The sequence below is a fragment of the Penicillium verhagenii genome, assembly GCF_028828195.1.
Source record: "Penicillium verhagenii strain IBT 33310 chromosome Unknown utg000006l_segment0_segment0, whole genome shotgun sequence".
Classification (NCBI taxonomy): Eukaryota; Fungi; Ascomycota; class Eurotiomycetes; order Eurotiales; family Aspergillaceae; genus Penicillium; species Penicillium verhagenii.
Window position 1 is genome coordinate 1,163,457 of NW_026643170.1, and position 16,189 is coordinate 1,179,645.

A 16,189-nucleotide genomic window follows, 5' to 3' on the forward strand; every position below is an offset into this window, starting at 1 on the left:
CCAAGCATCGTATTTTAATATTCAACCCTGTAACATAGTTTTTCGCATCTATATTGATGAGTTAATTTAACTGGTTACCCTTTTCAACTAGATTGGTTGGCATTTGAACCTTAAGAGACCTGGTTAGTATAGCTGCCAGTGTAGTATACGTATACCATGCATGTGTAAATCAGAGTATTATTTGAAGATTAATGGTAAACTGATTTCGCTTAGCCGAAGGTCTCCAAATCTGATGGCTAGTGTTGTCGTACTAAAAATTTGAACGGGAATCAACAAAAAAATCATTTGAATGAAAATACGTGAGGCTAGTGAGTACTATTTTCGACGGAGAGGACTGACCGGGGTGCAGTAAACCAGGGCCTAAGACTTGAGGCATTCTCCTACACGTCATGTGTGAACTATGAAGCCAAAATGGATTCCCAGGTCTTCACATTGCATCCTCAACGGTGCGAATGACTGAATAATATGCTGTGGTGTCTTCATAGTATGAAAAGCAATGGTTGTTGTCTCGTCCAACTCTACATCGACTGGTTGAATTTCGAGTCTTTTGAGATTCGGGAATCGCTCTTCTCGTTTTCTTAGCATGTTTTGAACATTGCTCATCACCAGGCCGAAGTCCTTGACATAGTATGCAGCAAGTAAGAGATGCTCCAAACTGGAGGGGAGAACCTCTTGTAGAGAAACAGCCGGGTAATCGTTCGGACCGAATTGAAGGAGCACACGGAGGGGTATCCGCAGTTCACGCAGCTGCCCGAAGTCCTCCAGAGAGCCAAAAGAGGAGTAGTCCATTTCATCTTCTGAATCCCACTCCTCGTCTATGTCCTCATGCTCTCCTTTATCGTTCAACCGAAGTACCTGCAGACTATGCTTCTGGGTATATAGAGCCAAGTAAAATTGTCCAGGGCGAAAGTTGAGATATACTTGACTCCAGATAGCCTGGTTGTCGTGCTGATACTCAAAAACTTGCAAATTGGCGCAGGTCGTAATAAAATCATTCATGCCTGCACGAGCATTGCTCCGGTCGAATTGCAGCTTTGTAACCCCAGAGGTTTTGAACGCTGGTTTACATTTAGAAAACTTCAGCCAACGGCCATAATTTTCTTCACACATCCTGCTCGCGGAGAATGATCGTAAAGCTGGAAATTGCATCACCGCCCAAAATTCCGCGGAGAAGTGGTGTGATTTGACGGATTCATATTCAGCGTGCACAGTTTGCAGTCGCTGTAATACGGGGTTCTTATCAAATGGCGCTTCCCGAGAAGCTACTCGAGCTAGCATGAGGAAAAAGGAATCGGAGAAGCCTGGGCATTGGACAGTTAGGGCTCTGACGGCTTTAAGTGATGGCAAGAGTAGTGCGAGCCAGGCGTGGGATTTCCCTTCAAAAAGCTGGGTTTCCCATTCCACTCTGTGCCCTGCTGAGAGGCTCAATTGGTTGATGGTATCCTCGAATGGCTCCAAATCGTATTCAATACTGAGATCTTCCATGGGATACCAGCCCCACGAGAGATGCAAATTTTGGATATAGAGACCAATGTCGGGATTTCGTTGAATTGAACAAACAAAACCATAGATTTGTAAGTCTTGAACGTTGATACGCTGGTAAGCCTTGGGAAGAAGTATAGTGTACCATCCACGGCATACTAATAAAAGTCGAAGACGGTCTTTTTCGTCGTGAAGATGCTCAAGCACCAGGAAGAGAATGTCATTATAGAGAGCGATCATGCTGATTGAAAAAAATTTGTCGTGCGGGTAGGTAGAGATGACCTGAATGCTCTTGGATCAAATATTTTGTAACTTCAAGATTAAACGAAAATGAAGGTACGTATACTGAACTTAAAAAGAAGGGTCCGGGTCTTCTTTGTTTTCTTTTGTCTTTTTTTCTTTCTGAATGGCCAAGGCTCTCACCAGGCTGCCACCGTTAGCGCTTGTTATAGTCACTATAGTGGATCCAGAGCATTCTCGCTGATTTGCTGCGTACTACACATTACATAGAATGTCTTCGGTCTAATGGGTAAAATACATCCTACTGGCCCAAGGCTGCCATCAAGGGGGCAGGACCGTGTATGGGTCACGTGTACCGATCGCTTAGAAGGGTTAGATGGCCTCACTTCGCTCAGCTATTAGCCTATCACACAGCGCGCAGAAACATCCATACAGAAGCATGCAAAATTACTCAGAGAGCATCCACAGTTGATGTTAAAAGTGCTGAGATTTCCAAAGACTATTAAGGAGAATGCGAACGAATGCCCTTAGATCTTCTTCCAGATGTCGGAATAAGCCCACGAGCGGGCGCTTTATCATCACAGATTCACAGGCCACGCCTATAAAGAGAGATGTGTCTGCAACTTTCCTTCCCATTCCTTCTTAATCTCCTCAAAGAATGCATCATCGGTGAGAAGATCCCACGCAGTAAGGGCAACAATCACGCCAACTTGTGTGGCCCTAGTGTAAGCATCCTCTGTACCCGCTGCCTCCGTGAAAGATTGATGGTGCATGATTGTCTCCGGAGAGCAATCGATCGCATAATAAGCGTGGACACCAGGACATTCGTAGGTGAAGTTTCCTTGAGACAGACATGTTAATCTTCAATGAAGCTTGAAGGCGGTAAAAAAACACAAAAGAAATGAAAATCGAGTCCTCACCAAAATCAGTTGAACCTGTTTCCACCTTTGAAGAGAATGGAGTGACTTTCTCGCCCCCGGTACTGTTGGCAATATCTGCGTACCGCTGGCACAGAGACTCCGTGATGACTTGATCCAAATACATGTTTCCCCTGGACAGTGAAAAAAAAACCTTCATTAAAAAACTACCCGATCAAATGATTGGGGGGAATATGGACTTACTCAGTAATCTCGACGGTGCACCCAGTAGCGGTTGCTGCAGCCTCGAAGCAAGCCACCATCCGCTTTGAAAGGGCCAAAAGCGTTCCTTTTGAGAGACTCCGGGCAACCCACACAGACTTGGTATAGTGTCCAATCGTGTTTGGAACGGTAGGTCCCTCTAGAATGACACCGTGGATTCTTTCTTCGGACAGCGTTTGTTGCCTGAGGAAGGCGACATTGTTATAAGCAGCGATCGCGGCATCGTAGGCGTTGATTCCCTGGTGCGGGAAGCCAGCGGCGTGAGCAGCTCTGCCATGGTACTCGACGACCCAGCGCGTCATGGCCAAACTTGGAAGAGTGCCAACGCCAGTCATATCGATTGGGCCTCGCGGTCCGGCCTTCTTCTCTGGTGGGACGGGGTGCCTAAATATTTATTAGAGAATGAGAAGACTTGGGAACAAGGAAAGAAGCGAGAACTCACGCCTCGACTGCGGCATCAACGCCATTCATTGCTCCTCCTCGCACAAGTGCGACCTTTCCTCCTTGGTTCTCTTCCGCTGGGCAACCAAGCAGCTGCACCCTGCCGGGAACGCCTTGATCCTTCAGGGCGTGGACAAGGCCCAAGAAGGCGGCAACACTTGTCGCAGCAATAAGGTGATGGCCACATCCGTGACCAACCCCGGGGAGTGCATCATATTCCGCAGCAATGCTGACCAGGCGGCCGCCCTGGCCATATAGGACTTCGAAGGCCGTTTCGACGCCGAATGCTTTCCGGGTGACCGCAAAACCAAGGCTCTCCAAGTAGTCACAGAGAGTGTCATGAGCAATGTACTCCTCAAACGCGATCTCTGGATTGGCGTGAATCTAATTCAAAGTTAAGTCTGAATACGGGCACGAGAACGACAGGCTCCAAGACTTGATAATTCACTGACATGGGCAATGGCCTTTTTGAGGCTAGAAAAATTGGGTGCGAATCCAGCTTCGATTGACTTTTGAACACTCTGGAGGCGCTCAATATTCGTCAGACCGAGCGGCAGAATGGTTGCGGTAGTGGACATCTTGAAGAGTCAGAAATTCTGATTGTTGATTTAAGCCGAAAGATGATCTCAATAAGAATGATGCAAAAGAAAGTCTTGATCGGGGAGCTTTGTGGCCATTTAAGTAGTTTTGGGGTCAATTCATTATTTTATCTTTTGATCTTGTCGAGACTCAATGTGCTGTCCAATTTTCATACCCTGGTATCATGCCGAACGTTCCTTCCTCCATCTGCTCCTAGTCAGTCTCGTACACCTACATCGCCAAATGACCAAAATAGAAGCCGACATCACTTCGGCTGATTGCAACTTGAAGAGACTGTAAGCGGGAAAGGGGATATCATTCTAATTTTCAATTCTCACCTCTGTATGACATAACTTTTCATAATTTCTTTATGCTCATCTCTAATAGTACCTTATCTCGCCAAGTAAAATGGTAAAACCCCGCATTTTCTTATCTTCGGGTTAATTTCTTTACTTTCATAAAGAGGAAATATCTTATCTATGCTCGCGATTCGATGGGGAAACAATGAAACGCGCCGCGCCATTAATATCTCCTCGCCTCGCCCCGCCCAATTACAAGAATTGCCGAAGTACACCTGGAACTCAACGATACTCCTTAACAGCCGAAGCCATGAGTGGTCTCAACGCGCAACGCAGTAAAATGGGTATGCCACTCAAATCAAAACCTCGCTGAGTGAATGGATTACTCTTTTTTACTGAGCTGGGGATTATTATCCTAATTTGAACACTTCGCAGGATGTTGGACATGCCGGAAACGAAAAATTAAATGTGATGAGACTCGACCACAGTGTATGAAATGTTTGCCGCGCAATAGAGTATGCCAGTATGGACCTCGGCCAACAGCGAGGAGAAGGGGAACTCGAAGATCAGGGAAGGAGTTGTCCAGAAATGCTGTACTGATCGAAATCGCGCCTGCTTGTAAAGCCCAAGCCGAAGCCGAACTCTCAATCGAAGGCCAAGTTACAGTCCAAGCCGAAATATCCGACCAGTTAGATTCCACTCCACTAAGTGTATTATCACCATTGCTATCATCGCCCCCGACCTTGCAAACAACGCCACCTGAGTTACCATATGGAATTCAAGACCAAGACTGGCCCTTTCCTCTTACTGAAATTGATTGTCGGGGTATTCAGCACTATGCCAGTAACTTTATACCTAGGATGGTGCTCAAGACAGTTAGGTGGTCAACCTACACGTACGTGCTATTCATGTGCATGAAACATCGACTTCTTTCTCATCTACCATTATCGTTCTCAATACGTGATATGGCAGAGGACGAAGACATCGGACTCATTACGGCAGCCCTCCATCACCATCAAGAAGGATTGAATTTGTTTATTCGGCATCTCGCGACCCCAGATGCATACTCATGGGTCACATTCCCCTCATTATGGCTCTTCATACTCTACGAACAAATGTACGGAAAGGACCCAAAGGTCATGCAAGCTCATCTTCGAGGTGTGCGAGACGTGATTGCGTCCCATGGAAGAAGTGTGATTGCTTTTTCCACGGAGCGCAATCCTGATTCTTTATCCGATGAACCGAAAGACAGATACCGGGTCCCTCCGCAGATCATCAATCAGATTACATTGTGGACCATTCATCAGGATGCAAAAGCCTCGACATTTGGTCTTGGCGGGAGCATGATAGACTTGCTGAATGAAGAGTATCCCGATCTGATACAGCAGATATCTGAAGATTCAAGCAATGCCTTGCGAGATGCTTGGGGCTTGATGTATCCTGCAGCGGAAGAACTTTGGGATATTCAGGCCGGCGAAATGTCAAAATTGGTCCACGAAACTACAATGCTACGTTACAAACTCACCAAGATTGAGAATGGCGACTCAACACAGAATCCACGCAATATGATACAACTAGGTCGCGAATTGAAACTCTTGGAAAAGGTAAATTTTTCAACTCATCCTTATCATCTACTAGTCGGTACTTTTCGTTTTTTTTCAAAGGCTGATAACGAAAAATCCAGAAGTTTTCGCCTTTCATCAAAACTGTTTTCTCACCTAGGAAAGAAAGAAACTCCATGGTTTCCAATATGTGCGTCATAGTCGCAGAATTCCTCGCTCTAGTGGTTCTTCATGATAGATTAGCATACGATATTCAGTCCTCGCGTTTATCCAACCTTCTGCAAGCCTGTGCAATTCTTTACGAGTGCGAGGGCCCGAATTTCCTAAGACATGTGGCATGGGCGATGTTCGTTGCTGGCTTCGAGACTGATGATATTATTCATGAATCCTGGATCATTGACAGGTTTGCTCAACTTCAAAGGAGTGGGAACAACATACGACGAGCCATGACTCTCTTGCAGACAGTCTTTCTGGAGAAACGAACTTCGATCCGGCATATAAGTTATAGCGAGTGGCTTCAGGATGACCGTTTCGAGAAATTCACAATTTAGCTTGAGAGATAAAATAACCTTAGCTGATGTTTGTAAAATACTAATCAATCGATTTCGTATCTATTGATGGATGTAAGGACGCACGAGGTCGCGGCCAGCCCATTAAATTCTCTTATATGACCAAAATGTAGATACAGGGTATGGTGGAAAAGAGACCAATTTCCAAGACATCTGGAGGTTGCGAGTGCCCCATTAAACATTGAATTCCAACCTCGCAACATTGGAACACTCAAACACATTCATTCGCCCATTTGCAATTTTTAAAGTTGATTTTCCAGCCATCTAACGGTTAACATTCGGTAGAAATACTTACGATTATCTACCCATTTTTCAAATCCTTTTCGTCAATTTACCCATGCCCAGGTGGAAGAGCCGACCTCGGCTCCTTCTGGCCAATCAGATACCTCGGTAGCCCCCTTGGCGCATTCCGTTCGCTTCTTGGCCTTATCGCCATTTATCTTGTCGTCATGATTTGATATGATAGGAAAAATCTAATTCAAAGCCATATTATTTGCATACATGATGTATATATGCATACAGAGAAGATAGGCACAAACACTTGAGAAGTGTAAAGACGGCCTGGGCACGGTTTTCCTATCTCAATATTGACAGGTCCAATGACATACATGAAGAGGAATAGGAATTCGATGTAGATTCTGCTAGGATATCTTCAAAACTCTCAGCAATTATACTAGAGGAATCAATTGGACGCGATAAGGCTGTAAACCTTACCTTCAAATTGTTCTCTCCATATCTAGTATAAAGGTTGCCCAGGCGTCGTTTTTAAAAGTTCGAATGTTACGTTCGAACTCCAAAGCTTGCACATCAGGTATCCAAACATCCTGCTCCCGAGGGCATACATCTGTTAATACAACGAACATTGAATGAGAATTACACGTGCTATGTCGAGAATCAACAATATAACGCACGATGCAGCGAGAAAGAACCCTTCAATGCATACAAGTGAAGATACGGAGACTGCAGAGATCTTGATGGTTTCTGCAAGAAAAGTTCTTTGGCAGATTGATAAATGGTGAGAACTCGCAAAAAGTCCACCTCACCAAATCGTTCGGTCGAAACTGACCGAAACACGTCAATTATTTCCCTGTAGGATCCTGCCACTTCTTGGAGTCACCTACTTGCTACAATTGCTAGACAAAGTATCCATCGGATATGCAGCTCTCTTGAATCTGCGAGCAGATCTTGTATGCAACCGTCAAAAAAGAAACATCAGATTACGGGAATGATGAAAACTAACATGACCCACAGGGCCTTGTTGGCGATCAATACTCTTGGGCAACATCCGCCTTTTACTTTGGCTATTTTGCGTGGTCTTTCCCAACGACATGGCTTATTGTTCGCCTTCCGATCGGAAAATATTTATCATGTGTTGTGTGAGTTCTCAAAACAATCATTGAAGCTGACGAAATGTATGTGCTTACCTACAACTACGCGAATAGTGTATTGTGGGGAATAATCCTCATTTGCCATTCCGCGTGCACTAGTTTTGCAGGTTTCGTCGTTGCGAGGTTTTTCCTGGGTGTTCTAGAGGCATCCATTGCCCCGGGTTTCAGTTTTATGACTGGCATGTTTTATAAGCGCGAAGAGCAAACTCTACGGTCAGTCAGCGTCCATTGAAAAGGTTCTTGCATTACTCGACAGAGTCTAACAAAGTTTTAGCCACGGTCTTTGGTACTTAGTATGTCACTGCCCCAAGTTGCTCCAAGCTGACATCCTCGGAACATCAAACTATATAGCTTGCTTACGTTTATTAGGGAAACTCGGCTGCAGGGCTATTCGGTGGCCTGCTCGCCTATGGCATTGGACATATCGATGGAGCATTATACTCCTGGCAATACATGTTTATTCTTTTCGGTTCTATCACAGCTGCATGGGGCTTGGTTCTTGTGAAGTATTTGCCGGACGGGCCTGACAAAGCCATCTTTCTCACGCCCGACCAACGAATCCTCGCGGTTCAACGGACAAAGGATACAAAACCGACAAAAACCAAGAAGGAATTCAAAGTGTACCAAGTTTGGGATGCCTTGACTGATCCACAGGCATGGTTGCTCTGCGCAAATATGTTTGGTTGTATGCTCGTGAACTCAGGGTTCTCTTCTGTGAGCTTTGCCTGCAAATTGACCTTCAAAAACCAACCCGGGGCTGATTTTCCTTCATTGATTAGTTTCAAGGTATCATAATCGCTGGATTTGGCTACTCTGGGCTTAAGGCTCTATTGTACCAGCTTCCTTCATCCGCGACTCAAATCGGCCTTGTCGCAATATGCTCGCTATCTGGACACTATATCCACAATTGCCGGACCATTCTTCTCGCAAGTCTAAGCTTGATCAGGTATGTACCGATTCCAGGTGTACCGATTCCAGGTGTATTTGCTTTTCCAATCGATACAAAATCTTCAAATGTTCATCACTGCTAAGAACATTCACTCAGCATTGTCGGAACACTGCTCTTATATTTGCTAGACGATCATCATCGATCTGTTAAGCTTTTTGGAATCTCAATTATGGGTGCATTCGCTGTCATCATCCCTATCAGCATGTCCATGGTCGCATCCAATATTGCGGGAAATACGAAAAAGACGACCGTCGGCACGATGCTTTTCCTATCATACTGTGCTGGGAATATCATAAGCCCACAGCTCTTCTTGGCCTCCGAGGAACCTACCTATCCGGTTCGTATTAACTGAACTTTCCGCTTTGTTATGGCCTGTGACTCAATAGCTGACGAGATCCATGAATGGGAAAGACCGGAATAAAGTGCTGTTTGGCAGGACTTTCATTAGGCTTTGCTAGTGCATTAGCCCTGCGATGTTATTTGCAGTATCGAAATTCGCAGGCCGCAGAACCAGTAATCACAGACGACATCTCGCAAAGTGGCGAGCCGGAAGAGAATACGGAAGACAAGACTGATAGAGAACTAAAGGGCTTTATCTATATCCTATAACATAAAGCCTAGTGGTAGTCCCCAAAATTCAATAGTCACGATGGACCACCTGGTACGAAAAGGAGAAGAAAGGATAATGGTTTTCAAGGAGGCGAGAGTTCGCAGTTAGAAGAATACACTCAATGGATGCGAATGAATCGGGTAGTATTATGGAGTGAGAAGATTCGAATCCTGACTGTTGCATATTTAGCGTTCATCTTTTATTTAGTTTTAATGTCAGGAGTCAGGACGGACTCTCACGTTCAGTTCAGTTGAATGTTTGGATGACTCATGAAGGAACGGAGGATTGTAGATCCGGTCCGGCGGGTTGGGCAGCTGCTTCTTTCTTTTTTTCTTCTTTTTTTCCACCGCCTTGTACAAACAAGACAAACAGATGAGTCAGCCGCAAAAAAGTTGACTGGAACGAGGCGGGGCAAAAAAGTTACAAATCCGATCTTGCATCACTTCACATTTGTGAGCCTTCGAATTCCAGTGGATTATCGGATTGTATCCTAAATCCAAGATGTCGATGGATTTGGATGCCCCAGTCCCCATGTCGGGGATGCGAGAGCCCAGCGCTGTTGCCACGTGAGTTTCTTATCGCTAAACTATTTTTTGGATTGCGATTTTCCCACTACCCGGAATGCCTGCTAATCTGCTATCACAGTATTCTTTGCTGCAACTGTGGTGCGCCTATTGATGGAACTGTCTCCGCTGGCGCTTTGTGTCAGGATTGTTTGAGACTCAATGTCGACGTTTCTCAAGGGTAAGGGCTCATCATTCCCCCAAACCCCGCGGGCGGACTAAATACTGACTTATGCGCTCGCCAATCCAGTATTCAACGCGAGGGAACTCTTCACTGCTGCAGAGATTGCGAGAGATGGCTCCAGCCCCCCAACAGCTGGGTTGTCGCGAACCCCGAATCGAAGGAATTACTTGCTGTCTGTCTGCGACGTCTTCGTGGCTTGTCCAAAGTCCGCATTATCGACGCCAGTTTCATCTGGACTGAGCCTCACTCTCGCCGAGTGAAGGTCAAGATCACAATTCAACAGGAGGCCTTCCAGGGTACAATCATTCAGCAGACATTTGAGGTGGAATACGTCGTTGCGTCCCAGCAGTGTGATGGTATGCAAAATATTCATCCCTTGAACCAGTGAGGCATGATTGACTAACATATTTCTCTTTCTTTTCCTTTCCAGACTGCAAGAAGTCATATACCCATAACACTTGGCGCGCTGCCGTCCAGGTCCGACAGAAGGTTCCCCACAAGCGTACTTTCTTGTACCTGGAGCAACTTATCCTGAAGAGCGGTGCCCACAAGGATACGGTCAACATCAAAGAGGCCAAGGACGGTCTCGATTTCTACTTCGCCCAGCGAAACCATGCCGAGAAGATGTGCGATTTCTTGTCTTCGGTCGTGCCTTGCAAGATGAAGAAGTCCCAGGAACTTATTTCCATGGATATTCACACCAGCACAAAGTCCTACAAGTTCACATTCTCCGTTGAAATTATCCCCATCTGCAAAGATGATCTTGTCGCACTTCCCATCAAGCTTGCCCGTCAAATCGGAAACATTGCACCCCTCACACTCTGTTACCGCGTTGGTACCTCCATTAACCTTTTAGACCCGACTACCCTCCAGACATCCGACGTCCCAACAGGGGGTTATTGGCGAAACCCGTTCAAGAACCTTGCTGATGTCACCGAGCTCAAGGAGTTCATCGTCATGGATATCGAACCCACCGGCTTCTCAAATGGCAGATACCACTTGGCCGAGGCCACCGTCGCTCGCGCTTCCGACCTTGGTTCCAACGACATCACCTACTTCACCCGCACACACTTGGGTGGAATTCTGCACGTTGGTGACTCCGTGCTCGGCTACCATCTCAGCGGCACTTTGTTTAACAATGATAACTACGAGGCCCTTGAGGCTAGCTCCCAATACAGCTCGGCACTTCCGGACGTTGTTCTCGTCAAGAAGCACTACGCCCGCAAGAAGAAGCCCAAGAACCGTGCTTGGCGTCTTAAGCGTATGGCCCGTGAGTACGAGGCCGAGGAGGCTGCTGGTATCGCCCAGAAGAGCCGTCGTGAGCAGGCAGATGCCAACAAGCTCGAGGAGGACTTTGAGACCTTCTTGCGTGATGTCGAAGAGGATCCCGAGTTACGGCATACTCTGGACCTTTACAAGGTTCGCAAGGAGCGCCAGGCTGCTGATGCCATGGAGGAGGATGATGATGACCAGAGCGAGAACGGAGTGCCGGAGATCAACATGGATGAGCTGCTTGATGACTTTGATGAGCTGAATATGGATGGAGAATGAGCTTTCTCTAAGTGATATACCTGATGATCATGGCTGGCGTTTGTTCTCTTTTCCGATGCGTCTTAAGACAACGAAAAAAGTTTTTGAAATCGATAAGATATACTAAAGTATATAGTCACATGCAGTGAATATAGAATTTTTCATTGTCTTCAAGAATTTTAAGCAGGGCTAGATGTAAATACCTTGCTGCGGGGTAATAGGTACGCCCACCAGAATCTGTAAGTGCAGAGCTCGGCTCAGGTGGAAGACTCCGGGATAGATAACTCAATATGAATCCTGCGCCGGGGAAAGTATACTGCGGCCTAAGTGTGCAGGAAGAGACGTGAAAAATTCGATCCATCATATTGTCCTTTCCACCATTTTGTGTTTTCCAATTTATCATCTAAGAATGTACTCGTAAGATCAAAGGCCCTCTACCGTAATCACAAAGTGACAACAACCTTCTGGGCAGACGTGCCCTTAGCCTGCAAATCGACGGCAGCCTGAATATCCTCAAGGCCCGATCCAGAAACAAGGGGAGCCGGAGCAGGAATGAAAAATCCAGCCTCAAGCGCCAGTGGCAAGAAGTCCTCATAAATGGCCTTGCCAACATGGTTATCCTTGATGCTAGTTCCGAAAACACTCTTGACAGTGATACCCTCGGGAGCCTGGAAGCCACCCTTGACAGTCGACACAAACTTGTGGCCATCGGTCTTCGCAACAACCCCAACAGTGAGAGCGGTGCCGGCAAAACCAACACAGTCCATAGCACCAGCCAAAGTCTTTCCCTTGAGGGCTGTGACAAGATCCTCAACAACGGTTGGGCTTTGGTAGTCGAAGACCTGAGCAGCACCAAGCCTTTTCACGTAGTCAAAGTTCTTGGGCGAAGATGTGGTGAAGACCTCGTATCCTGTCACAGCACCGAGCTGAATGGCGTTGCTGCCAACGCTACCAGCACCGCCCCAGATAAGAAGAGCCTCACCAGGACGACCACGGGGCTCGGTGGGGAGCTGCAACTTCAGGAAGTCGTCCTGAAAGAGGCCAGAGGCCGCGGTTGAAAGACCGAGAGGAAGGACCGCAGCGTCCTTGTAAGAGATATTATCGGGAAGCTTGCTGGCCATGTTAGTCTGCAGAATGGTGTAAGCCTGGAAAGCGTTATCTTGGATGCGCTTGGTGGCCATGCCAACGGCGTGGCCGACGACTCGATCGCCGGCCTTGAAGCGAGTGACGTTGGGGCCAACGGTGACGACCTCGCCAGCGACATCTTGTCCGAGGATGGTGGGGTAGTTCATGGGCCACCAGGCCTTGGCCTGGAGGGAACCATCAACAGGGTTTATAGCGACGGCGTGGTTCTTGACCAGGATCTCGTTGTGCTCGGGGGTGTAGGTTGGGGCTTCATGGACTTTGAAAGGGTGGGCCTTGGCCTCGGTGAGCCATGCGGCGGAGTTGGTAGCCATCGTGAATTGCTGGGTATTGGAAGTGGGATTGGTGGCGTGGATAGTAGGTTGTGGTCTTCTCGTGAAGCGAGATAAGAGGTTGGCAAGAGAGACACGGTTCATATGTGGTTGGTCGGGGAGGAAGTGAAAGAGGAGCAGGTTGGAGGAGGAGAGGGGGGGAAGAACGTGCTTAAAAGAAGTGAAGGAAGGAGTACGTCTTTCCTGATTGCGATTTCGATGAAGACAATTTTCAGAGCAGTATTGTCAATTGAAGAGTTGTCAGGATGGATCTGAATTAATCATTTAGGGCCTTTTATATGATATTATTTGGGATTTCTGCCTGCGCCTCTATATTGCGCTGTGTCGGCGTTTTCAAAGTCGGAGGACAAGTCTACAACGTTATCTCCGACCTCGAGCTCTGACTTAGACTTGCTACTACTAACTTCTACGTTACTCCGAAATGAATCGATACACCTGGCGCAAGACTAACCGGATACGGCTAGCGCCAACGGGTAACGGTAGATCGCAACGCTAACCGGATCGAGACAAAGCGTCCATGCGAACTGAGATGATCACTGGAGATAGAACAGCTCTTGCCCAGGTGAGCTTATGATGGCTTATTTTAGGAATATTTGTCGAAGTGCAGACATGCAATAGAAATGACTACATAGCTCACTTTGCTCAGAACTGATCACCAGGGGAGCTTATAATTTAGATTCACCCACAATAGAATCTTAGAAGGGCTCAACATGACCTAACCAGTACGAATTCATATTAAAGACAACCCAAGAAACAAATTAGCCTATATCACTTGAACGTTGTGATTGATTTGTCATCTCAAACAGCATTGTAATCAACAATTCTAAGGCTGCCAACTTTAATAGAGAACAGCAAGCCCATATTTCCCGCATGTGTAACATCTGCGACAGAAATGTCCCGCCTCATTTCCAGACCTCGGGAGCGCAGACTCATCAATCACATGGGAGTGCTCACAAGAACTTTCATTGGTGTCACCACAGTCTCATTGAGATTCCAGACCCCAAGTTTCGCATATGGATCCTTCCGAATCATCTCCCATACCTCCTCCTCAGTTTTAGCCTTGCACAGATGGATGCTTCCGGTAATCTTAGTCATGCCATTCTCAACGCTCGTGGGCTGGGAGGAGTAGATTGGACCTCCAAATGTAATCTTCCCAGATTCAAAGTGCGGCTTGTTATGGGCCAAGTGAAGGGGCCGATTTTCAATTCTGGTTTGAACAACGTTTTGGTTGTCAGGTAGACGGACGAGAAAGTCGTTCTCTTGAGACATTTTGATTGAGATAGAATTTGACTTGATGAATAAATGACGCGATTTGTGCAGCAGGCTGCTCTGATTTTGAGATGTGATTGATCTTTGACGGGTGTTACAAGGTTTCCGGAGAAGATAAATTGGCGGTGCCAAGATTGAATGTTCTGGGCCCTGAGTATTGAGGCACCGGTAGGTGTCACCAAACGCCTTTGAGTCTTCATGAGATTCTCCGCCGTGTCACCTTCCAAGCTTCCACGGCGTGTCAATGGGGCTCGCTTAATGTTTTACGAAAAAGCAAAAAGTCGGATGTCCCATCACACACCCGGCTCGGAGTTTCTCGCCTCCCCGCGGATTGCTGATTTTTGTTTAGCAGATATCAACACCAACTTTCGGACATACCCACCACCGATGGATGAACTCACCATTAAAAGATCCGGCCACAGATACTTGGCAACTCGCTGGTTAGAATGAAATTCGAAGAAACATATGACAATCATGACTAGCAAACATACGGTTCAATAAGATACCCTGAACCTCAAGCGACGAACGCAAACTAAAGAAAGCCGGAAGAAACTTCAAAATTTGATATACCAAAACTAGCAAATACCAAAAAGTCAAAATGGGTAGCGTTGGAGCAATCCCCACGGTCGATATCAGCGCCTGGCTTGACACTAACAGCACGGAGGAGAGCCGTCAAAATGTAGTCGATGCAATGCGCGACGCATGCACAAGCTACGGCTTCTTCAGTCTCCTTGGCCATGGCGTGCCACCAGAAGCTCAGGAGCAAGCCCTTGCTTGCGCAAAACTATTCTTCACTCTCTCAGAAGAAGAAAAGATGGATGTTTGCATTGCAAAATCAAAGGGAAAATCTTTCCGAGGATATGAGCCACCAGGTATTCAGACTCACCAAGAAGGTCTGCTACCTGATACGAAGGAGGTGGGTATTCTGGAAAGCAATTTGGCATGAGTCTTTAATGTACTGATTTTTTCAAGTGTTTCATTATCGGCCACGAAGTCCCCGAGGACGACCCAGACTGCGGCACATTTTCCACCGGCCCCAATCTCTGGCCCAAATCTCTTGCCGAAGAAGACTTCCGCATCCCGATAATGGCGTACCAGGCTCGCATGGTCGAACTTGTCAAGCTTCTATTGAAGATCCTCGCCCGCGGTCTGCCCGAGGAATGGAACTGCCCTCCAGATGTCCTGGACGCACTGGCGGAGAACAACCCATCCATCCCGATGAGACTTCTCCACTATGGGCCTCAGCCGATAAGAGACGAGAGACAATTTGGAGGTAGGTTTACATTATTTTACATTATTGAGAAACCGGACACACTAACATATACCTCTAGTTGGCGATCATACTGACTTTGGCTGCGTCACTATACTACTCCAAGGCATGGGTACAGAAGGCCTCGAGGTCTGGTACCCACCCACGGAAACGTGGATCCCCGTTCCGCCCAAGGAACATGCGTATGTGATCAACATGGGTGATATGATGCAAAAGTACACAGGCGGGTACTATCGCAGCGCTCGGCACAGGGTTGTCACGTTTACTAGAAACCACAGATACAGCGTTCCGTTTTTCTTGAATGGCCAGTTGAAGCTTAAATGTACCACGCTTGATGGATCGGGATCCCAGACAATTGTTGGAGAACATATTCGGGGAAGATTGGTGGAGACGATGGGGAAGGCTGGCGAGAAGCTAAAATAGAGATCCACAGATCTACCTGCCCTTCGTTTTTCTACTATTTTACCTTCAACATTCAAATGACTACTTCCTTTCTATCCATATTACAGGCACCTGATGTGCATCATGTCGTTGACATTGAAATCAAGATGCCTCCCATTCTTGAGCATCTACGGCCCTCTGTATTCGATAGTCGCGATTTTCAAAATTAATTTAATTCTGGTAACTCCCTCCACAGCTT

At 46.8% G+C, this 16,189-nt stretch overlaps 8 protein-coding genes across 8 annotated transcripts; 4 read left to right on the plus strand and 4 right to left on the minus strand.

Moving 5' to 3' along the window:
- Positions 1–387: 387 nt before the first annotated feature.
- N7466_005845 (uncharacterized protein) lies at positions 388–1,722 on the minus strand (the record flags this gene model as incomplete). Its single annotated transcript, XM_057165242.1, has 1 exon — positions 388–1,722. The coding sequence occupies one exon, from the start codon at positions 1,720–1,722 to the stop codon at positions 388–390; it is 1,335 nt and encodes a 444-aa protein (XP_057020841.1).
- Positions 1,723–2,321: 599 nt separating this feature from the next.
- N7466_005846 (M20 family metallopeptidase) lies at positions 2,322–3,880 on the minus strand (the record flags this gene model as incomplete). The annotated part of the gene is made up of 5 exons (XM_057165243.1): positions 2,322–2,563; positions 2,643–2,773; positions 2,844–3,245; positions 3,304–3,686; positions 3,755–3,880. The coding sequence occupies 5 exons, from the start codon at positions 3,878–3,880 to the stop codon at positions 2,322–2,324; spliced, it is 1,284 nt and encodes a 427-aa protein (XP_057020842.1).
- A 1,265-nt stretch (positions 3,881–5,145) lies between these two features.
- Positions 5,146–6,293, plus strand: N7466_005847 (uncharacterized protein; the record flags this gene model as incomplete). The annotated part of the gene is made up of 2 exons (XM_057165244.1): positions 5,146–5,784; positions 5,865–6,293. The coding sequence occupies 2 exons, from the start codon at positions 5,146–5,148 to the stop codon at positions 6,291–6,293; spliced, it is 1,068 nt and encodes a 355-aa protein (XP_057020843.1).
- A 1,052-nt stretch (positions 6,294–7,345) lies between these two features.
- N7466_005848 (uncharacterized protein) lies at positions 7,346–9,257 on the plus strand (the record flags this gene model as incomplete). The annotated part of the gene is made up of 8 exons (XM_057165245.1): positions 7,346–7,498; positions 7,563–7,687; positions 7,754–7,912; positions 7,974–7,992; positions 8,069–8,413; positions 8,479–8,645; positions 8,745–8,985; positions 9,060–9,257. Coding segments are annotated over 8 exons (1,407 nt in total), but the record flags the coding sequence as incomplete, so codon positions are not given.
- Positions 9,258–9,759: 502 nt separating this feature from the next.
- N7466_005849 (ribosome-binding protein NMD3) lies at positions 9,760–11,556 on the plus strand (the record flags this gene model as incomplete). Its single annotated transcript, XM_057165246.1, has 4 exons — positions 9,760–9,824; positions 9,904–10,002; positions 10,072–10,361; positions 10,436–11,556. The coding sequence occupies 4 exons, from the start codon at positions 9,760–9,762 to the stop codon at positions 11,554–11,556; spliced, it is 1,575 nt and encodes a 524-aa protein (XP_057020845.1).
- A 422-nt stretch (positions 11,557–11,978) lies between these two features.
- Positions 11,979–12,992, minus strand: N7466_005850 (zinc-binding alcohol dehydrogenase family protein; the record flags this gene model as incomplete). The annotated part of the gene is made up of 1 exon (XM_057165247.1): positions 11,979–12,992. The coding sequence occupies one exon, from the start codon at positions 12,990–12,992 to the stop codon at positions 11,979–11,981; it is 1,014 nt and encodes a 337-aa protein (XP_057020846.1).
- Positions 12,993–13,946: 954 nt separating this feature from the next.
- On the minus strand, positions 13,947–14,279 carry N7466_005851 (YciI family protein; the record flags this gene model as incomplete). The annotated part of the gene is made up of 1 exon (XM_057165248.1): positions 13,947–14,279. The coding sequence occupies one exon, from the start codon at positions 14,277–14,279 to the stop codon at positions 13,947–13,949; it is 333 nt and encodes a 110-aa protein (XP_057020847.1).
- Positions 14,280–14,877: 598 nt separating this feature from the next.
- N7466_005852 (isopenicillin N synthase family dioxygenase) lies at positions 14,878–15,972 on the plus strand (the record flags this gene model as incomplete). The annotated part of the gene is made up of 3 exons (XM_057165249.1): positions 14,878–15,195; positions 15,252–15,552; positions 15,611–15,972. The coding sequence occupies 3 exons, from the start codon at positions 14,878–14,880 to the stop codon at positions 15,970–15,972; spliced, it is 981 nt and encodes a 326-aa protein (XP_057020848.1).
- Positions 15,973–16,189: the final 217 nt, after the last annotated feature.